This window comes from Pelophylax lessonae (genome assembly GCF_965119305.1).
Source record: "Pelophylax lessonae genome assembly, chromosome: 4".
NCBI classification, from domain to species: domain Eukaryota; kingdom Metazoa; phylum Chordata; class Amphibia; order Anura; family Ranidae; genus Pelophylax; species Pelophylax lessonae.
Genome location: NC_138771.1, coordinates 41,385,411 through 41,409,252, shown reverse-complemented (window position 1 = coordinate 41,409,252; position 23,842 = coordinate 41,385,411). Strand labels below are relative to the sequence as shown.

Genomic DNA, 23,842 nt, shown 5'->3' with positions numbered 1-23,842 from the left:
CATTATTATCCCTTTTCTTCTATTTATGGCAATTATGAGCTTCCAAAACACATACTGTATCCTTTTAAATGTTTTTTTGTATTTCATTTAATAGCTCAAAAAGCAATGATCGAGCAAGATTGTTCTGCTGCCAAACTAATGAAAGATTATATCTGACTGGTTGCTCTGAGTTATTGCATTTTGTCATCTGTAATTCCTAAATAGAATTGGTCAGGTTTCTGAAAACAGTAGAGCAGCTTTCTGTTCCCCCTTGTGCTGCTGAGTGGTGACATGACTTTCTAGACCAGGGGTGTCCAACCTTTTGACCTTTCTGGACCATATTGGAAGAAGAGGAATCGTCTTGGGCCACACAGGAAATACACTAACAATAAGGAGAGTTTATGAGCAGAAAAAGTCAGGCAGATCACAAGTTGATAATCACTGATAAAGATAATGAACCTATCTGAGTAATAAAACCACATTTTTTTTTATAATATTTTTTTTATTATAAAAGTAAAAGAGGGCAACATAAAATTGGTGAGACATTTGACACTGTTTTTGATTAACTAACACATTGATGGGGTTGATTTACTAAAACTGGAGAGCGCAAAATTCTGGTGCAGTTATGCATGGGAGCCAATCAGCGTCTAACTTTAGCTTGTTCAATAAGGCTTTTACAATAAAACCTGGAAGCCGATTGGTTTCTATGCAGAACTGCACCAGATTTTGCGCTCTTCAGTTTAAGTAAATCAACCCCAGTATCTGGTTGGATGGATGTAGCAGCAATTCTTAGTGAATTCTCAAGGTGCTCATCATATTTTTTCATCTTGTTTTGCACTTTATGGGCTTCATCCCTGAAAATAGTTGCTCAAAAATATAGACGCGGCCAAAAACTGATGACATGAATAAGGTGTGATTGTGAAAAGGGGGATATTGTTCTTTCAGAAGATAAAACCTATCAAAGTCCCAAAAAGAGACACTGTCTAATTTGGTCTAAATGCATTTTTACGAAAATGAATCCCCCAAAAAATCTATTTTGTTGAGTAAGTTTACTATTATGTTGGACCGCATTCGTATCTGTCTTGGGCTGCAGGTTGGACACCCATGCTCTTACCAAGAAAAGAAGACATAGAAAATATTGGCATTTTGTCCCAATGATTATGCCCATCATTCAGAAATAAAAAGGGGTCCCTCTCGGTTCTGTAGCCAAAACCTTTTTTTTTTATACCCTTGAAATAAGTGTGAAACAAATCATAATGCCTAAGCCCAATTTTACAACTTTGACATGTGTTAGTAAAACTGTACATATCATCACAACTAGTTTGTGCATCCAGGTGGATTATATCTTGTTTTTTTTTTTCCAGGACAAATTGTTGTTAGATTTGGTGGTAAATGGTAATGGATACCTCCTGATTTTTTTTTTTTTTATTATCGAAAATAGTTGTCCAATAGTGGCCCAAAACAGTAAAAAAAAAAAAATGTAGCTCTTAATTTCTTGCTACTACCATAACCTAAAACTAAAGAACAACCCAAAACAAATTCTCCCACTCCTGACGATTGCAGCCATACCACACGTGTATGTTAGTTGCTAATAGAAGAGAGCTGGATGGCGACACACCCGCTTTCTGTGCAGAATGAGGAATACCAGTGGACTACTCACCTGAGTGGTATTTCTTTATTGTATCTTAGTTGTTGTTTGTACCCATAGTACAGCCCAGAAACAATAGTGCACATTTTGTTTTGTTTTTATCCTACCTAAAACACACTGACACTGATATAAAAGAAAAAAAAAAATCCTGTCCAAAAAATACTGACCCTGACATTGACCCTTGACCTTTGACCCCAACCTTGACCAAAACACTAAGGCCCCTTACACACTTGCGGACCGTTCAGATCCACCTGTCAGTTTTTCAGGCAGATCTGAACAGATGCCCCATGCATCTCTATGGGGCATCGGATGTCAGCGGAGACATGTCCGCTGACATCTGATCCTGGCTGATAAATCCGGATGGATGGAAACTCTATATTTCCATCCGTCCAGCAGATGGGATCGGATGAGAACAGACAGGCGGTCCGTTCTCATCCGATTCCCCCATAGAGAAGAGCGGGGATCTGACACACAGAGCGGAGATGGAGCTGTCATCCGCCTGCTCAGTCGACGGAACGGAGCAGTGTGAAAGAGGCCTTACACTGGTATTGACCTAAATAAACCTTGATGTAGGTTTTTTTTATTTTTTAAATTATTATTATTATTATTTTTCTTCTATCCCTGCAAGGGCAGAGAAATATACAATGGATCTTTCTTGTCTATTCACAGAGACAGAAGACACGGGCGGCCTTCATAGTGACTGATCACTGTGATAGCCAATCAGAGGCTATCACAGCAATCAGGTTACCCAAAATCGGACGTTGCGAGTCCCGTGCATTAGAACGGGGCCTAGGGCACTAGTTTAGAGCCCGGTCACAGTGCTGGAAGTGCGCTGCACAGCACGCTCCCAGCACAGTGACTGGTGTCTAACCGAGTGCCCCGGGCTCCGTTCTAAGGATCAGTACCCGACACGTCCAATTCCGGGTCAGCTGATCGCTCTGATAGCCTCTGATTGGCTAAGGGAGGGGTGCAAATATGTGGCACCAGGGCAAAAAGCCCAGTGCAGTGCGGCCACATATTTGTGTGACATCAGCCCCAAGTGGTTAAAAAAAGAAGTTTTCATCCTTTCCCATTCAGTGTAAACTAGTGTTTTCGAATTTGGAATCTGATTCTAATTTCACAGTTACCAGCAATCTTCCTTTAGATACTCTGTTCCTCCCGCTGTTGTAGGTGACTTCTGTAATTAGGAGTCCATCTCGTAATCTCCAGGGACAACATAAATCCTTCTCTTATCATTTATCACTCTTGTTACATGGCGCTCTTAGCTGGTATACTGTCATATTTTCTGGAAAAACCTGCTATATGATGTTTTAGATTTCACAGCGGTATCCTAGTGCTCTGGTCCTAAGGCTACCCTCAGGCACAAGGATTGGCTGTCAAAGCCTAAATCCTCAATGTCTATTAGATTGCAGTACAGGCTGAGAAATACATTGACATTTGCTAGATGACTGCTGCTTAAATGACATACTATGTGGAAGTATATTATCAGCTTTTTGTATGTTTGCAATACTTTTGTTTGTAGCCAAAAGGGTTATGTTATTCAGTACTTGGCTTTCTGCATCATACTGTAGGCTGTGGGATAAATTAGCCAAGTTTAACCACCAGTGTAACCAACCTGTATAGCAATTCCAGGACTAAATAAAGCCACAGTTTTCACCCTTGTAGTAAGAACTTGGTAGATTCTTTATGCTTTAACCACTTCCTGCCCGACCTATTGTCAAATATCGGCTGGGTGGGACCTTTGTCGTTCCAGGTGGTCCTCCCGGAACGTGCCTTGAGCTCCATGGGCCATACTTCGGCGCGATCTGTCACTGGTTGATGAAAGATCATTGTACTGGGTCAATCACAGCAGATCACATGACAATTGTAAACAATGGATGGCTTCCTTTTATGCTATTCATTGTGTACAATTGTGTTGCTAGCTGTGATTGGTTATGGTAATCACATGGTACAAGCAGGGCCAATCACAGCCCATCTGCACCATGTGATTAGCTGTGGCCAATCACAGCTAATCGCAAAAATACACACTGAATGTATCAACTTCATTCAGTAAAAATGGCTGCATAAACCAGTGAAATTCACTGGTATAAGCAATCATAATGTATAACAAAAAAACGAATCACTTCCCCAGAGTAGTACAATGCTACTATGGTAACACAGTATTGCTCTGGTCACAGTGTGTTAAAAAAATTGTAAAAAGAAATGCAATAAAAAAGAAACTAAAAAAAAGTATTATTTTTTTTATTATAATGTCACCAGTCCACATCACCAGTTATATGATAACGCTGTACTGCACAGGTGACAGTAGGTAAAAAAAAAATGTTGATTTTTATTTTGTTTTTTTTATTTATTTTCCAAAATATTGTGTCAAAAAAACTCGCCATGCCTCTTACTAAATACCTTGGACTGTCTACTTTCCAAAAATGGGTCATTTGGGGGATATTTGTACTGTCCTTGCATTTTCAGGCCTCGAGAAATGAGAGGCCGTCAGTAGATTGATCAATTTTCATATATATATATACCATAGTTTGTGGACTCTATAACTTTCCTACAGGTTAAATAACAAATACTGATTTGGGTTATTTTCACCAAGGAAATGTAGTAGAATACAGTTTGGCCTAAAGTTATGAAGAAAGATTCATTATTTGCAAACTATAATAACAGAAACAAAGAAAAACACATTCTTTTTTTAAGTGTTTTTTTTTTTTATTTATTTTTTATTTTGCAAAAACTAAAAAAATCCCAAAAGAAAAGAAAAAAAACTGTGTGAAAAAATTATAAAAAAAATGTATATGGGTACAGAATTGCATGCAATTGTCATTTAAAGTATCACAGCGCTGAAAGCTAAAAATGTGCCTGGGCAGGTAGGGTTTGAAAGTGCCCCGTATTGAAGTGGTTAAATAGGGTTTATCACTAACTTCTCGGTTCCAAACAAATGTGGAGGCTCCTGATGCTATGATATCACTCAGAATGACAACTTCACCACAAAAAATTAAATTTTTGCTCCAAGTCTTTTCTTGCCATTGTTCACAAATATATTGCAACCATGGAGTAATTTCTCGCAGAAATTCCAGTTCTTCTGGACAACCAGATGAGATTATAACCGCCTGTACTAGAAGAGATAGTCAAGCTACTTTCAAGCATAAACGTACATTTAAACATTAAAGTAATTGTAAACGATCACATTGTAAAACAACCCATTCAGTTTAAAATAGAAAAAGGCAAAAAATTGCATAGATAAAAAAAAGTTATACATACCCTTTTTCCATTTTTTGTAAATGATCACATTCCCTCTGTTCTTAACTGCAAAAGAGCAGGGGAGGAGAAGCAGCAGTACACTGAGCTTGCCATTGAATGGCTGTGCAGTGGGGACGTGTCAGGGCAAGTCTGATCATTGGAGGAGAGCACACTGAGTTCCCAGCACAGCTTGATAACTGACCATGCTGTGCTCTCCTGCTTAATGTGGTCAGTTGTTAGTAGGAACGTGGTGATACCAAGAGAGACATCAGAATTGTGAAGGTACAAAAGTGAAAAAAATTGAAAAAGTGATCCAGACAAAAGATATATTACACAGATAAAAATAGATGGTCAAGGTGCTTAGTTAGATTGCCAGACCAAAGAATGTCCCATGAGTATATCCTAATATAGGACAGGTAAAAAGAGCCAATATATTTTGAAAAATATATATATATATAATAAAGCTGATCAACACTCTTTGGGAGGGTCCCGGCTTTGGATCAGTTCTGACCATTGCCGTGCCATTACTGTGCTATTCCTGGCACCATGGATGACTGTCACTTTCAACGGATGTCACCTTTTGTTAAAATCAAAGGGTAAGCTTTTTGCTATGCAAAATGTAGATATGATTCCATGACATCCCCATGTCCATCTAACTAATACATGATATATTTTTATCGTTTAGAACCAGTAGAAGGATTTTATGGTTTGGGTCCCTGAAGAAGCCAATTTAGAGGGTCTTTACCCCCCCGGCGAAACATGTAGGACCTATATGATCCATACTACTACTATTCGTGTTTTACTTATATTATTTTGTAATGTTATGTACATGTTTGGTTCTCCATGGTCTCATAGTCAACTGTAATTCTATTTGGAATAAAATCTTTTTTATTACACAATGGTCCTTGATAAATTGTCTTTACCACCTTATCTATGCCTCCAAAGTCCCACACTCTTGGCAGGTTGCGGTCCGTGTACTCTTCTAGCCTCTTGGCTTGATCGTATATTGGATCTGCTCCCTGTCCAATTTTTATTTTTGAACTCTTTCCTAGGTGGTTTCTCCCTGTCACCACAATTAGGACATTGTTCTGGTGGATAGCTTGCCAGTAACAGCACTTCCTGTTTCAGGTTGACAATGCCAAACCACTGTCTTGCAATCAGCAATATTGTTAAAGAGGAAGTAAAGCTTCCTCTGTAACTTGTACCTATAGGGAAGCCTGAGATAAGGCTTACTTATAGGTACTGTAAATATCTCCTAAACATGCACCATTTAGGAGATATTTACTTTGCATGCAGCCAGTGACATCACTGGCGCATGTGCTCTGAAGGAACGGCCGCCCGTGATGTTCCTTCAGAGTCCTGTGGCGTGAAAGGTGGCTCCCATGGGGAGTGACGTCATTGCGGGTCTGGCCAATCAGATGGCAGGAGGATGCGAACCCGGAAGGAAGTCGGGTTAACATGTTAGCCGTGTCAGCGGTGTATTTCATAATGAGTAGTATGCAATTCTCACCATTATACTAGCTCATTATGCCTTTGTCTTTCAGGTTTTTTCATTTTTTTTTTTTTTGGAGGTTTACAACCTCTTTAACCTGCTATGTGCAGGTTAATCGGATAAATAGCCTAAAAGCAAACTGAAGAAATGCAAATGGCAGGCTGCTGCTAAATGTAAGGCAGTGGGTTAGTGTTGTCATCCCTCCATGAAAACCGCCTAAAACAGAACTCAAGCCAAAAATAGCAAAATAAAAATGAATAGCCCAGTAAAAGATCAAATACAACCAGCATTTGCTGCACTATATAGCTTCAGTTCAGAGATTTTGCTATGCTTTTTTGCTGCCAGATGTGCTCAGTCTGATAACCAGCATCATTCATCCCACTTCCTCCGAGCCCAGGTAATTCTGGACCTAGCCCAGCCTGTGGCTGCACTGGGAAAAGAGAAGCAGCAAAGTGATGAGCTTGTCACTCTGATTGCTCTTCCAATTAGCATGCTAGTTGTCAGAACATGAACTGATTGGGCTCCTTGTGCTGCTACTTCTTCCCACACTCCTATTCTGTAATATAGTTTACAAGAGGCTGATATCAGGTCCACTTCAGGTACTTCCACAGTTTGCATAAAAATGTATATTTCATGATGTAATAAAGCTGAACTCCAGGGAATGTGACAAAAACAACAATTGCAATGGAGCTTCAGCTAGAGAAGGAGAGTTCCAGAGCTAAGCCAGAGTGGGGGTTAGGTGGGGCGTCGGAACGCTTTCAAGGGAAAGCCAGCCACTGGCTGGAAAAAAACAATACCGGGGCTATGGCTGATATCTTCAGCCATAATCCCAGTAAACCACCTGCAAACCGCAACATATTTATACATAATGTGGTCACAAGTTGTTAAAAATAAGTACCTGTACTGTTTATCCCTTTCGCTGCCAGGCCCTGTGCTTTACTTTTAAAACTTAGCTGGCCAGGCCAATTTTGCAATTTTTCCTTTGCTTTTTTATTTTTCCCTTACAGCTTTCAGAGTTTGTTAAAGACCCCCCCCCCACCCCCAAACCATATATTTTCTGAAAGCACATGACCAGTAGAATACAAATAAGGTGCTACTGAATTTTAGGGCACAATATTTATGTATAAATATTTTTTGATATTTGGGCAAATGTTTATCAAAACAATATGTTTGCTAAAAATACATTAAAATCATTATTAGCAGATAAAAACACAGCACATTTTACAAATGTTCTGCTAAATACAAAAGCTTACCTGTATTAAGTTAATAAAAAACAAATATTTGTATTTTTTAAATTACTTCTTTTTGCAAAATGGTGAAAATTTAACGTACGCAAAAATGTAAAGCACCACATTTCTCTAAAAATCTGAAAGTTTTAATTGTTCCCTTACAACTTTCAGAGTTTGTTAAAGACCCCCAAAACCATATATTTTATGAAAGTATAGGACCAGTAGAATAAAATGAAGGCGCTACTGATTTTTAAGGCCCCACGATATTTGCGCATATGTTTACCAAATCAATATTTTCTCTAAAAATACACTAAAATCATTTATAGCAGATACAAACACAGCACATTTTACTAAATTCCTGCTAAATTCCTACTAAATATAAAAGCTTAACCTGTATTGAGTTAATAAATAACACATTTTTTTAAATTTTTTAATTGCACCTTTTTGCAAAATGGTGAAAACTGAACGTACACAAAGCTGTAAATAACCAAATTTCTCTAAAAATCTGGAGGTTTTCATTTTTCACTTCCAGCTTTCAGGGTTTTTAAAAGACCCCCCAAACTATATTTTCTGAAAGCAAAGGGCCAGTAGAATAAATGGAAGGTGCTACTGATTTTTAAGGCTCTGCAATATTTGCGCAAATGTTTGCCAAAACAATATTTTCGCTAAAAATGCACTAAAAGCATTATTATTAGATACAAACACTGCAATTTTTATAAAATCCCTGCAAAGTTCCTTCTAAATATAAAAGCTAAACCTGTATTGAGTTAAAAAATAACAAATATTTGTACATTTTAAATTGTGCCTTTTTGAGAATTAGTGAAAATCGGACATATGCAGAAATTTCTCTAAAAATCTGGAGGTTTTCGTTTTATCACTTACACCTTTCAGAGTTTATAAAAAAAAAAAACCAAACCATATATTTTCTGAAAGCACATGGCAAGTAGAATAAAAAAAAAGGTGCTACTGATTTTTAAGGCACCGCAATATTTGCGCAAATGTTTAGCAAACCAATATTTTCGCTAAAATTACACAAAAATCTTTAATAGTGAATTCATACATGGCAAATGTACAAAATTCCTACTAAATATAAAAGTTAAAACTGTATTGCGTTAATAAATAACAAATATTTAAACAAATATTTGTGCATTTTAAAATGTACCTTTTTGTGAAATAGTGAAAACTGAATGTACGCAAAACTGTAAATAAAAACAATTTACTTTAAAAATCCAGAGGTTACCATTTTTCACTTTCAGCTTTCAGAATTTGAAGTCTCCTCAGGCACATTTCACACTGGTGCAATGTGGGATACCCTGCGAATCCAGTGCGGGTTCCCGCATAGCACCTGAATCGCTGGCAGTTCACACTGCCCTCTGCAAACTGCTGTGGGTGTCAATACATAGTTAATGACACCCCCAGATCGGTTTGCAGATTGCAGTGCGAACTGTGATTTTGGACAGGAATTGAATTGCAAGTGTGTGAACACCCATGGGATTCGATTCTGGTGCTGACAAAAAATAGGGTCCTGCACAAATTTGGTCCGAATGCGATGCAAATTCAGCTATACAGTTTGGCTAATTTGCATCGCACAGACATTGCATGTGATCTGCACAGCAATGCGGTGCGAATCACATGTAATGTCTGGCATCACGCCAGTATGAACTGGCCCTCAAAGCAAGATGCGATCCGGTCCACTAAAAACAGACGGATGGGGATCCCATTCCCCATCCATCTAGCAGATTGGATCGGATGGAAATGGACATGGGGCCCATTTCCATCCGACCGCCCCATAGGGAACAGCGGGCTGTGTCCATGTCCGTTCTGCATCAGCTGAGTGGATGTGGACCTGTCATCTGCCTGTTCAGCGTGGATCAGCAGAGTTTACTCCATGGTTTTGTTTTTTTTTTTTTTACTGTTTTTATTTTTTTACAATTATTTTTTTTTGGGGGGGTGGGGGCAGGGGTCTTTGGTTAGATATCAGAGGTCTAAACAGACCCCCATATCTCTTTTTTTGAGACCGAGAAAGGGGCTTAAAGTCTTTCTCTGCAGCACTTTACATGAATGAATAAGGAGCCTGTGTAGAGACTTCTTATCCATTCATAAACTGACAGTCTGACACTTAGTAACTCTCGGTTTACTATGTGATCAGCTGATCATCTGAGCTATCAGTGGACACAGGAGCCATTGTTAGCGATGGCTGCCTCGGTCCACTGCACTTCAGGGAGGGGGCTGGTAAATACATGTTTACCAAGCCTTCCCCCCCAAGCCCCAGCTTCACCAGCACTCCCCCCAGATTAGCAGCACAGCTGGCCGGACACAGTGCCGGTCAGCAGCTGCAGGTGGAGGGAGGAAAAGGGGGGGGGGATGAATGGGGGTGCAGGGGCCCAAACGGGGGGGATCATTCTGTGATCCCCCCAAGCCCCAGCAGCACCTGAAGCTGGCGGGAGCTGCAGAGGAGGGATGCCGGCTTCTAAAGATAGCTGCGGGGGGGGTCGGATCGGGTCTGGGGGGGGGGAATCAGTGCTGGGGGGCGAAGGAGATAGGAAAGGAGGGTGGGGAGAGTAGTTTCAGGTGACGGAGACGGGAGGCTGGGGACAGGGAAGCGGCGGCATGGGGGTGTCACATTTTAGGTTAATAACTCTGATTAGCGGATTGTAATCCGCTGATCAGAGTTATAGAATTGTTCAGCAGAGTCTGTTGATCAATTCTGTTATAAGTTCATTGTCATTGAAGTGACCATAAACGTATAGCAGGGGGAGAAATGAGGTCCGTACTGCATACGGACCTGGCCAGCTGCAAGCAGTGCTGTAGGTCTGTATGGGCCTGACAGTGAAAGGGTTAAAACTCTGTCTACACTGTCTATACACTGCCTAATCCTGCTCTGCACATTCTTAGTTGGTCTGATGACATCCTTAAGATTTACTGCTGTTTAGGGGCTCTGAGCTTCAGCAAAATTGCAGCCTTAGGTAAGCAGAAACAGGAGCAATGCTGGGGGCAAGGTATAGCACACACTAATTGTAGTAGCATCATTATTAATGTGGAATGTATGTTCCTTGCTAAAGAACATTCTTTTTTTATCAAATGTTTTGGGTAAAGTTCTGCTTTTAACATTTACCCCTTGTAGTGTGGGGGCCAACTAAAGGGTTGTTTTTTCCTGGAGTTCAGCTTTAATACACTTTTTAAAAAATTAAAGGAAGGCTTTTTAATCAGATAATAGCATCAAGTTAGTTAATCTCCTGGGATATTGTTCTGGTCCAGTAAGTAGCAGAGGTGGTTGTTAATCAGTTTCAGCTGCTTTGGTGTTAATGAAATTAACAACAGATGCACTAGATGGGCAACAATGAGACAACCTCCAAAACAGGAAGGGTTTTACAGGTGGAGGCCACTGACATTTTTTTTCCTACTCATCTTTTTTTACTTTTTTTCAATAGTTTTGCATTTGGCTAGGGTCAGTGTCACTACTGGAACCATGAGGCGATACCTGGACTCTATAGAGGTTGCACAGGCAGTCCAATTCCTCCAGGATGGTACATCAATATGTGCCATTGCCAGAAGGTTTTCTGTGTCTCCCAGCACAGTCTCAAGAGCATGGAGGAGATTCCAGAAGACAAGCAGTTCCTCTAGGAGAGGTTTACAGGGCCGTTAAAAGGTTCTTAACCCATCAGCAGGACCGATATCTGCTCCTTTGTGTAAGGAGGAACAGGATGAGCTCTACCAGAGCCCTACAAAATGACCTCCAGCGGGCCACAGAAACAGACTTTGAGGATGGCCTGAGGGCCCGACATTCTCTAGTGGGCCTTGTGCCCAGTGCCTGGCACCATGGAGCTCAGTTGGTACTTGCCATTGAACACAAAATTGGCAGGTCCACTACTGGTGCCCTGTGCTTTTCACAGCTGAGAACAGGTTCACCCTGAGCACATGACAGACCTGAAAGGGTCCATAGAAACCGTGGAGAATGTTATGCTGCCTGTAACATCATTCAGCATGACTGGTTTGGTGGCGGGTCAGTGATGGTCTGGGGAGTCATATCGATGGAGGGACAAACAGACCTCTACAGGCTACAATATGGCACCCTGACTGCCATTAGGTATCGGGATGAAATCCTTGGACCCATTGTCAGACCCAAGCTGGTGCAGTGGATTCTGGGTTCGTCCTAGTGCACAATACTGCTCGGCCTCATGTGGTGAGAGTATGCAGCCAATTCCTGGAGGATGAAGGATTTGATACCATTGAATGGCCTCCATGCTCGCCTGACCTAATTCCAATAGAACACCTCTGGGACATTGTTTCAGTCCATCCAATGCCGCCAGGTTACACCTCAGTCTGTTCAGGAGTTCAGCGATGCCCTGGTCCAGATCTATAAGGAAATACCCCAGGACACCATTCGTTGTCTCATTGTCAGGCATACAAGCACGTGGGGGCCATACAAACTACTGAGTACCATTTTGAGTTGCTGCAATAAAATTTCAGCAAAATAGACTAGCCCGCTACATTTTTTCACTTTGATCTTCGGGGTACCTTTGAATTCAGCCCTCGGTAGATTGATCATTTTCATTTCCATCAAACGATGTGGCATCCTTTCCTTCCTAACACATTACCCAGACCATATCAGTATGGATATCCAGCATGATAGTTTTCCCCATTGAGATCTAATATGTTTTCAAAGTGTTCCTTTAATTTTTTTGAGGAGTTCCGTTACAGAGCTGTATTAATTTGTGACTTTTATATCTGTTTAGTTATAGGAAAACTTTATATATTGAGGCATGATGCCAAACATACCGAAAGATAGATTTTGGATTTACTCACACTTTTAGAAAACCAAAATGTGGGCTTTAAAAGGGCTCTACTGTTCTCTCTTAAATCGCATTCTGTTGTTAAATTATTCTTTGCCCTTTTTTTTAACCACTTAAGCCCCGGAAGATTTTACCCCCTTCCTGACCAGGGCCTATTTTGCGATTCGGCACTGCGTGACTTTAATGGACAATTGTGCGGTCGTGCGACGCTGTACCCAAATGAAAATGATGTCCTTTTTTTCCCACAAACAGAGCTTTCTTTTGGTGGTATTTGATCACCTGTGCGGTTTTTTGATCATGCGCTATAAACAAAAAAGAGGGTCAATTTTGCAAAAATAACAATATTTTTCACATTTTTTTTTTGAAAGTCCCCAAAAAAATGTAAAAATCAAAATTTTTTAACATTTTCGGGCAATTTGTTTTATGCTACATATATTTGGTAAAAAAAATCGCAAAAAGCGTATTTTGATTGGTTTGTGCAAAAGTTATCACGTTTACTAACAAAGGGAAAGGTTTTTGTTGTTTTTTTTTTTAACGCGTAATGGCGGCGATCTGTGATTTTTTTTGCAGGACTGCGACATTGCTGTGGACAGATCGGACCCTTGACTGACATTTTTGACACTTTTGGGGTTACCAGTGACATTTCTACAGTAATCAGTGCTATACATATGCACTGTTACTGTAAAATTACACTGGCAGGGAAGGGGTTAACTTTTTTGAGAGGGAGGGGTTATGTGTGTCCCTAGAGGCGTGATTCTAACTGTGATTGGCTGTGGCTTGAGGTGTAGGAACAGTGATCAACGGTCCTACATAGTAGAACCGTATGATCACTATTCCTACACAGGGGAGAATGACAGGCGGCTTGTTTACACCAGCCACTTGCCTTTCTCCCTCTGCACCGACGATAGCCGAGTGAGTGGCGGACATCGGGTCCGCCGGTCACACGCGCAGGGGGGTCCGTGACCGCGCGGGAGCGCGCCTCAGGGGGGTGCGCGCTCGCTCCCTAGACCCTCACAGGCCAGCGACGTAGTACTACGTCGCTCTGCCTGTGAGGGGCTGACTGCCGACGTAAATAGTCGTGCGGTAGTCGGCAAGTGGTTAATGTGAAATGACACGAGTCAGTTTTATCAAAATCATTTTAGGAGACAATGTAATTGATGGACCAGAGTACTTGAAATCTCACCGGGTTTTTTACCATCTTTTTTTTTCTTTTAAACTAACCATTCTTGTGTAATAACTTTGAAATGTCACTGTAAAGGGCCAGCTTTGACTTCTTGGATGGTAAAAGGGCCTTTTACCCAAGTAAAAGATATTTAACCCATTATGGACCAATCGCCAGAATTTTAGGACATTTAAAGACATGGCTTTATTGTCCCAGATTTTAAAATATTATGAGGCATGCTGTTACATTCTAAGCCTGAGCCAACACACTATAGCTAAATGCTGACTCTAAAACAGCAAGCAGTTCCATTTCTGCATTATAAAAAAAAAACTCCACTGTGTAATATTATGAAATTTTGGACAGCTTCCTGCTTACCTCTCTGGGAACACCTGAGAATTACCTCTATAATTCATAGAGGTATATTGGGTCCCCAAACCAATGTCACAAAATAGCTCTCTAGAAGATTAACAGACAAAATCTGCAGTTCCCAAACATAATGACTTGTTTTTTATTTCCCAGTGACACCATTAGCTGGTGTTAACAATGCTTCTGAAGTCCAGAACTTAATATGCAGCTCCAGATGTAATTATTTCTGAGACAGGGAGCAGCCGCTGCGAAAATCCCAGTAATGATTTTTGAAGAGGTTGTAGCACCTCCCTGATTGGCAGCAAAGTGTCGTTGAAAGGCCCATTAATTAAAACTGCGTAATAATCATTGTTCTTCAGCTGTTTATGCCATTTTCAGTTCTGCACTCTGTATTTAAGATAGACAGACATATGCAAAGCTGATCATATTTTCTGCTTGCCATATAATGTCCCCGGTCACCATTGATCACGGGGTCATGTAGCATGCAGGGCATTATCTGTCTTTATTTGAAAGATTGGTCCAACCCCGATGCTTACATGTTTTTCACACTGCAAAGCTACTACAGTCATGTTTAATTCATTCTGAATGTTGTTTTAACAATCTCTGCATTTCTCCTGATCCCTGCCCTTCAGTGAGCGGGTAACATTTTACCATCCTTTGCAGTAAAAGCGATGGGATTAAACTGGGTGGTTTATATTTGTTACATGAAGTGTACATTTTTCCCATATCAGTTTGTTCACATTTTTTCTAAATTATGTGAAATCAATACTGGAGGGATTCAGTGTAAAAACACTCAAGATTTCTATAATGGAGCTTCCTTTCCAACTCCTACTCATTCCAAGCTGCTCAGTTTATTCTGGAATATATTACTGCTCAACCCTGACTGTTCCATTCCTTGCGGAATTCCCCAGGCAAGGCAATGCCTTCTGGTTTTTATGGTAATAAGGGTATAGGTGAGCAGACAGGATGTGTCGGGTGTGCCTGGGCACACCCTAGTCACGCGTGCAGCGCAGATTCTTTCACTACCTAACCCCTTCCACCGCAGGGTTGCCAGCTTCCCCCTCTCCTCTCTTTAGCTGGCTGTTGCTGTGGGCACACAGGGAGAGGTGCCAGGATGAAGAGCAAGAGAAGAGGCTGGTAAATATGTAATTTACTGGTCCCTTTCTTTTCTGAATGAACACATTGAGTGATTGATACCAATCTTCAGTTTGTGAATGAAAAGGAAGCTGCTCAGCACAGATCACTTCCCATTTATTCACTATCCAGTATATTTGAGGCTGCAGAGAAAGGGACTGGGGAATTTCTGTCCTCAATCCCTTTATCTCAAAAGTGAGACATCAGGGGTCTGGTTAGACCCCTGATAGTTCACCAAAGCCCCCCAATGAGGCTCCTAAAAAAAAAAGAATATTGAAAAAATTAAAAAAATACAATTGTTAAAAACGACTACTGACACTAAACTCTGTCCTACTGCCCCATCCACTGCTCTGCTGACACCTTCCACCACTGACATTATTATTTTAAATATTTTAAAATGTTTGTTTTACATTCATTTGTGTGTGTGTATATATAGATATATATAGATCTATCTATCTATCTATCTATCTATCTATCTATCTATCTATCTATCTATCTATCTATCTATCTATCTATCTATCTATCTATCTATCTATCTATCTATCTATCTATCTATCTATCTATCTATCTATCTATCTATCTATCTACACCATATTACCAAAAATATTGGGGCACCTGCCTTTACACACACATGAACTGTAATGGAATCCCAGGCTTGGTCTGTAGGGTTTAATATTGACTTGGCCAACCCTTTGCAACTTCATCTGTTCTGGGAAAGCTGTCCACAAGGTTTAGAACTGTGTCTATGGGAATGTTTGACCTTTCTTGTAGAAGCGCATTTGTGAGGTCAGGACTTTGTGCAGGCCAATAAAGTTCCTCCTCCCCAAACTTGCTCATCCATGTCTTTATGGACCTTGCTTTGTGCACTGGTCCAAATCATTTGGTGCAGGGGGGATTATGGTGTGGGGTTGTTTTTCAGGGTTTGGGCTTGGCCCCTTAGTTCCAGTGAAGGGAATTCTTAAGGCATCAGCATACCAAGACATTCTGGACAATTTCATGCTCGCAACTTTGTGGGAACAGTTTGGGGATGACCCCTTCCTGTTCCAACATGCCCTTATTCATAGGTGTGTACAGCCTATTGCATTAGGGTGTGCATCCCAAAGCTCAAACACACATGCGTGTGTGTGTGTGTAGATAGATAGATAGATAGATAGATAGATAGATAGATAGATAGATAGATAGATAGATAGATAGATAGATAGATAGATAGATAGATTTACTAAAGGCAAATAGGCTGTTCACTTTGCAAGGTAATTTGCCCAAAGAAAACCCTCACCTTGAAGAAATGAAAGCCAAACACTTTTATATACATATAAACAAAAAACATATTAAATGCCTGTTTTCCCTTTTTGATCGGTTATCACATTCCCTCTGTTCTCAGCTGCGTAACAGTTGGGCGGAAGAGAAACAGCAGTACACTGAGCTTCCCAGTGAAAGGCTGTGCATGAGGGGCATGTCAGGACAAGTCTAATCATTGGAGGATAGCATACTGAGTTCCCAGCACAGCTAGAGAACTTACCACACTGTGCTCTCATGCTTAGTGTGGTTCGTTTTTAATAGGGATGCAAAGGAACTGGAAGGAACACCAGGGAACTCACATAAAGAAAGCAACACAGAGAACAGGATACTTTATCATACAGGTATATGGTACAGCAGGCACATATCAGGAATATGAAATGTTGGGTTTACAAGCGCTTCAAATGCTTAATCAATTTAGTTAAATTTCACTTTGCAAAGAATACCCAATCACATGGAAGGCAAATTTAAAAAAATATACATTTTTCTCATGCTTAGATGATGAAAGCCAGCAGAGCTTCACATTATTCACCAAACATTGGAGGAAAATATTCTTGCAAAGTAAACAGCCTATTTGCTTTTGGTAAATCAGCCCCGTTACCCCTATTGTGTTAAATATATTGAAGAATATTTCAGGTAGTCAAGCTATTCTAAAGGTTACATACCCTTATCCACTATGTCTCTTGTTTTTCTTTCTTGCAGGGCAGTAAGTCCAGAGCTCAAGTCATACGCACTGGGTGTTCTGTTCCTTTTACTACGTCTAATTGGTAAGTATCAAAAATACTTTACAACTTACAGCAGCCTTTCTTACCTAGGGTTCCTCCAGAGGTTTCTAGGGGTTCCTCCAATGTCTGCCTCTCAGATAAGTTACCACTGTTACCAGTTATCTTTTTAGTTACCTGTATGGGGGTGGAGGGTTCTTTCCACTGACCACAAATGTAAGGAGCATTCTTCGCACTGACCATCATGCTAATGTACCTGGATCTGTAGATATAGCAATTATTAGCGGGGGTTCCCTGAGACTGGAAAGGTATTTCAAGGGTTTCTCAATGGTAAAAAGGTTGAGAAAGGCTGCCTTACGGGATATACACTACAGGTTAATTGAGCCAATGTTTGGTTCAGGACTGTGATGATTTGGTGTCTAGCATTTCAGGGTAATGTATAGTAAGGGTGTCAAAGTTAGGCTAGGATTATAGGGATTAAATATTAGGTTAAGTCTTTAAGGGGTTGTAAAGGCAGAGGGTTTTTTATATCTTAATGCATGACTGCTGATAAACTTAGGCCCGTAGACCAGTTGTTACAAAAAACAAGACCTTTGCCCCCCCAGAAAAGACACACAGACTTATTTAAGTTGGAACTTGGGCAAGGCCACAGCTTTATTGTACTTACTAACTGTAACAATATTAAAATACCACATAACAATGGCCGTCACGGATATACCCTGAGCATCATAACAAACACAGATAGTCTAATAGGCTTGTCCACACCATCAGTGCCAGGCAGGCATTAAGCTGATCCCAGACTTAAACTTGAGGGCATGGCCCATAAAGAAATATCCATCGCTGGCAAGGTAAAAAAACGCCAATAAAGCTGTGACAAATTATCAACGGGTGGGCGGGTGGTCAACTCTTGTGACATCAGAATCTCCTCGGAGTGGTTGGACGTGCCCTTGCGTAGCCCCTTTTCTAGAGTTCAGGCTCCACCCAATCACCTCGTGCCTTAGTGGCCAATCCCTTCGGATCCACTTAAACTCCCCGTTTAGATCCAGGCCCACCTAAATGCCAAGCTTCCAGCAGTCAAGGCACCCTTTACCTAGAGGGAAGGATTGGGTCAAGGGGCCTCCATTCTATGCATTAAGATAAAAAAACCTTCTGTGTGCAGCAGCGCCACTAATACTTACCTGAGGTCCATCTAGATACAGCAATGTTGCTGGAGTGTCTCGTATAATATAACAATATGGACCAGCGCTAAGACAGTGTAAAAATAAAAGAAGCATGGGGTGAAATATAACAATGAGTGTAAAATAGGTAAAAGTACTCTTGTACATCAACTCATAAGAGTGCATGTGCAAACAATCATATTACAAATTAAAAATCTGGAAGTTAATGTGCAAAAAATTCATAATATACATTGCACACTATCTGACAGGTGGAATGATGAATCATAGTCCTAAACAACTATATAATAGGCATGGGCATTTGCAGAACTTTTTTCAGGGGGGGGGGCATCATTTTAAGGTAACCCATGCTCCGCCCCTTTTCAACAATGTCATGAAGAGGAGGGGCTTAGTCATTATACTTATTTTGAGTATTTATTTTTAAAGGGCAAATGGCAGCATTTATTTTTAAAGCATTTGTTAACCTTAAAAAAAAAAAACTGATCCTGTTCCCTTAAAGCATGTTATACAGCACAGTGCTTGTGCTGTGTAATTTGGCCCCTTCTATCACCTAAAATACCTGGCTGATCCTGCCTGGCTATGTCCTCCCCTCTGTAAACTGACCACGGTATACCATGGCTGCTGAGCCCTGGCACCATGGTCAGTTTACGTGTCTCCATCATCCGCAGCTCTCCTGTCCTCCTCTTTCCTCTCTCCCCTCTCCCTCCCTGCCTGTCTGCTTCTGTGTCAGTGCCCGCCCCCTCCCCTCCTGCTGCTGTAGTTTCATTTAAAGTTTCATATCCTGTCTACAATCTGTTTAATAATCCTGTGTGCCCCTGTGTCTGTGTTTTATAAAAAGTTTTCAGAGCGCCAATCACCGCTCACGTGACCCACCGCCTCTCTCCTCCTCTCCCTCTCCCCCTCCCCTCCTCCTCCCCTCCCGACTGACGTCAGCAAGGAATACTTGGCCCGCGGCAGGTAGCTGTCCGACGGGGAAAGGAGAGAACCGATGGGTCACATGAGCGGCGCTATAAAAATTGGTAAAGAACGGCTTATTTTTTTAAAACACAGACACAAGGGCACACAGGATTATTAAACAGACCAGACAGGATGATATAAAGGGGCTTAACAGCCACTTTAAAGGGGAAGTTGAGATTCCAGGGGGGGCATTTGCCCCCCCTTGCCCCTACCTGGGGATACCCATGATAATAGGTCCAAATAATAGTGATGAAAAGAGTCAGTTTGCTCCGTGAATAAAGTAATCCAAAAATTGTAGGGACAACAGTATAGTCTCCCAACAACCGACATCCAACATTAAGTGCAATGGCCGCTCACCTTAAGGCACAATATCATAGCGTATTCACATAAAAGAATCATAAGGTTGAAGGGATTCACTCCATTGTAGATATTTCTCTGCGCATATAAAATAAAACAGGATCTCCATAGTGTAGTATGTAGAATAGTAACTTTAGTAATATAAATAGTAACTTACAGTAACGCTGTAAAGATATAACAGCAAGCTGGAATGAGGAGTCCCAGAATAAAAACAGCGAGGAAATTCAGAGCTTCCGATCTCGGCCGTAGACCGGAAGTGACGTTACCTGGCTCCTCCCGATGCGTTGCGTCACAATCACGTGACTTTCTCAAGGGCTGGAGACTGGGTGACGGTCACTGGGATTAAATAAGGAAGTGGTTGCCATAGGAACTGCGTAGCAGTGTAAACCAATATCATTTTCACATTTAAACAGTGAACACCCTAGGAAACCACTGTTAGAGCAAGATCTTCTGCTCTAAATCAATAGAACCTTAAGGGGAAATCCAGTCTATACAGATGTCAGTTTGGCATGCATCCCCATAGAAATAAGTCCTCTCCATTTTTGAAAACCCATAATTTTGGATTTCATCTCACTTTGATACAATGGTCACAAGGACAAATAAATACAGCAAATCTCCCCAGTGGAGACACAGACAACAATATCTAACATGTTTAAACTATGCAAAAAATGTTGGCTTCAGATGCACTTTAGGGTAAATGTTAGGTTAAGTTTAGTTTCGGGCCTGGGTGGGGAAGGGGACGTTCAGTTTTAGGATCACCCTAAAGCAAGGGTGCTCAAACTTTTTAAACAGGGGCCAGTTCACTGTCCCTCAGACTGTTGGGGGGCTGGACTACAGTTTGAAAAATATATTAACAAATTCCTATGCACACTGCACATATGCAGAATGCAGGGTTCATTCGTGCGTTGCACTCAGAATGCAGGGTTCAGGAGTGCACTGCACTCAGAATGCAGGGTTCAGTAGTGCGTTGCACTCAGAATGCAGAGTTAAGGAGTGTGTTGCACTCAGAATGCAGGGTTCAGGAGTATGTGGCACTCAGAATGCAGGGTTCAGGAGTGCATTGTACTCAGAATGCAGGGTTCAGGAGTGCAATGCGCTCAGAATGCAGGGATCAGAAGTGCGTTGCACTCAGAATATAGGAATCAGGATTGCGTTGCACTCAGAATGCAGGGTTCAGGAGTGCATTACGCTTAGAATGCAGGGTTCAGGAGTGCGTTACGCTCAGAATGCAGGTTTCGAAAGTATGTTAGGCTAAGAATTCAAGGATCAGGAGTGCGTTAGACTCAGAATGCAGGGATCAGGAGTGCGTTAGGCTCAGAATGCAGGGATTAGGAGTGCGTTAGGCTCAGAATGCAGGGATCAGAAGTGCGTTAGGCTCAGAATGCAGGGATCAGGACTGCGTTAGGCTCATAATGCAGGGATCAGGACTGCGTTAGGCTCATAATGCAGGGATCAGGAGTGCGTTCGGCTCATAATGCAGGGATCAGGAGTGCGTTCGGCTCAGAATGCAGGGATCAGGAGTAAGTTAAGCTCAGAATGCAGAGATCAGGAGTGTGTTAAGCTCAGAATGCAGGGATCAGGGTAATGTAAAGGGTGGTAGAGGACACTGCGGGGGTGGCCCTGCCAATACCAGTGTCCTCTGCCCCCATCACATCACCCCCCCCTCACAGACACACACACACACAGTGGTCTCCTCTGTGCACTTTCCCCTTTAGCGGTGACCTCTCCCCCCCCCCCCCCCCTTCCCTCCAATAGCAGTTTCCTACTATCCAGCCAAGAGCAGAAGGCAGCACTGTTCTGGACAGAGACCGGGAATGGAAGCCAGCAGAGTGACTTTTCTCATTAGCAAGCTTGTGATTGGTTGCTTAGGACTGCCCTGTGTCCTAGCAACCAATTTATTTGGGCAGCTCCTCCTCCTGCCCTCTGTTCTGAGGTATGCTGCCTCCTGCACTCCGCTCCTCACTGATGACAGTGGTGGAGGAGGCTTACGGGAGCCAAAGTTAGGCCAGCCCTAAAAAACGAGCCAGGTAAATGACCCTGGCGGGCCGTACCTGCACCGCGATTCGTAGTTTGAGGACCCCTGGCCTAAAGGCTAAATTATAGCTGAAAAAATTCCTTCCTTGCATTGGGTGACTATCTAAACTAAAGAAAAGCTTTAGATACACTTAGATTAAAGTGGTTCTAAATGCTAGGCATTTTTATCTTGCTGCATTGAGGTAAATAATGTCCTAGTGGTAGTATCGCCCCCCTCACCCTCCTAAATACTTACCTAAGTCCTCACTCGATCCAGTGCTGTTCTCATCTCTATCAGCTCTCTCCCCTCTCCCTGTTCTCAAAGGCAATAAGGAGGCAGTGAAAGCCATTGGCTCCTGCTTCTGTCAATTAAAACCTGTGATGAGGGAGCAGGGGGGGCAGGTCCGAGCCGCAATGTGTGGGTCAATGGATGCACACAGCCAAGCAGATGCACCACCATAGGAGGCAGCTTCCTATGGGGGCACACTGAGAAGAGGAGGAGCCCATAGCACTTGCAGAGGACCCCAGAAAAAGAGGTTCAGCACCGCAATTATATTGCACAGAGCATGCAAGTATAGGAGGTTTGTTAATTTAAAAAAGAAAAAACCTGAACCTTTACAACCGCTTTAATATGCAAAGTACTGTCAAAATGAAAATTCATTTAATGAAAACTTTGGTAATTAATTATGACACGTCAAATTACCAGCACTGAGGGCGCTCAGGAATGGTGTCTAGAAGTACAGATGGGAGATGTCACAGATGTCCAAAATAGATTTTAGAAACTAATGGTTGAGCTCACTAGACTCCATTTACAGTATATTTTCATTTTCAGGTTAATTGGCTCTTTAGGGAAATTTGGTTGTTAAAAAGGGTTTTGTTTTTATGCATTTTTCAGAAGCACTTCTTTTTTCCCTGTTTAAAATCACATTGTTCTGTATTGAAAGCAATAAAACATTTATTGCTATTATGTTGAGCAGAATCCAGCATCAAAGTCAATTCTTTGGTTATGTTTCACCAATCTTTCATATTTTTAAGAAGCATTCATTTGTCATTGATGTATAGTTTTTCAGTCAGTTTCTTGCAGTCAGTGGGGAAAGATATGTCATTGAGTGCTTTTGGGCAAGCTGTGTAAAATGGAAAAAAAAAACATTTCTATTCAGATGATTATTTTTCTTGCCAATGGTATTTATTTTTTTTGCGAGTGTAATGAAATATATAAAATGACTGTTGAATGTAACTTTCATGCAACTTTTCTGAAAAGCCACTTTTCTACCGAGTCAGTTATTTTTTTTACATTTTTACCACTCATGTTCAAGTCTGCATATTTTGCTAGAAAATTACTTTAAAGTGATACTAAAGTCTTGTTTTTTTATTACCGTATATACTGGAGTATAAGCCGACTTTTTACCATTTTTTTATGCTGAAAAAGCCCTCCTCGGCTTATACTCGAGTCAGTCTCACTTACCTTCTCCCAGGTCAGTGCGCATGCGCCGCCACCGCTGGGGAAATCCCGTACACGTTCTGCTATTCACGGGCAGACGGCGCATGCGCGGTGACGTGTTGGCGCCGGGCGGCACCATTTTTAAATGTAAGGCGGAAAGGCAAGTGAGACTCCTCCACAGCCCCTGCATCTCCTCAGGAGATGCAATGCTGCGGGCATGGTACCAGAGATCCTCCTGTATCATGCCCGCGGCACCGCATCTCCTGTGCCATGCCTGTACCATCTGTACCATGCCTGTGTACCATCTCTTGTGCCATGCCTGTACCATCTGTGCCACACCTGTGTACCATCCCCTGTGCCATGCCTGTACCATCTCCTGTGCCATGCCTGTACCATCTCCTGTTCCATGCCTGTACCATCTCCTGTACCATTCCCACAGCCCTGCATCTCCTGTACCATGTCCGCAGAACCTGCACCATGCCGCAGCCCCTGTTTTGGGTCTCGTGGTGGTCCAGTTGGGTCCAGTAGCTGCTGCATTTTCCACCCTAGGCTTATACTCGAGTCAATGAGTTTTCCCAGTTTTTTTAGGCAAAATTTGGTGCCTCGGCTTATATTCAGGTCGGCTTATACTCGAGTATATACGGTAGTTAAATATAACAAACATGTTATATTTACCTCCTCTGTGCAGTGGTTTTGCACAGGGCAGCCCGGATCATCCTCTTCGGTGCTCCTGCCCCCCCCCCCTGTTGAGTGCCCTCCCAAGCAAGCAGCTGTCCATTCAGACACAGAGCCATGGCCCCGCCCTGCCCTCTTCCTCCCTGTATTGGTGGACTGACATTAA

General features: G+C 41.8%; 1 protein-coding gene across 1 annotated transcript in view; it reads left to right on the top strand.

The window, feature by feature from the left end:
* The window catches only part of SLCO3A1 (solute carrier organic anion transporter family member 3A1), a 502,692-nt gene that overhangs the window by 461,031 nt on the left and 17,819 nt on the right, over positions 1–23,842 (top strand). Inside the window, exon 9 of the mRNA XM_082254687.1 lies at positions 17,039–17,103. Coding sequence (XP_082110813.1) covers positions 17,039–17,103 — 65 coding nt within the window. The remainder of the gene's footprint in view (positions 1–17,038; positions 17,104–23,842) is intronic.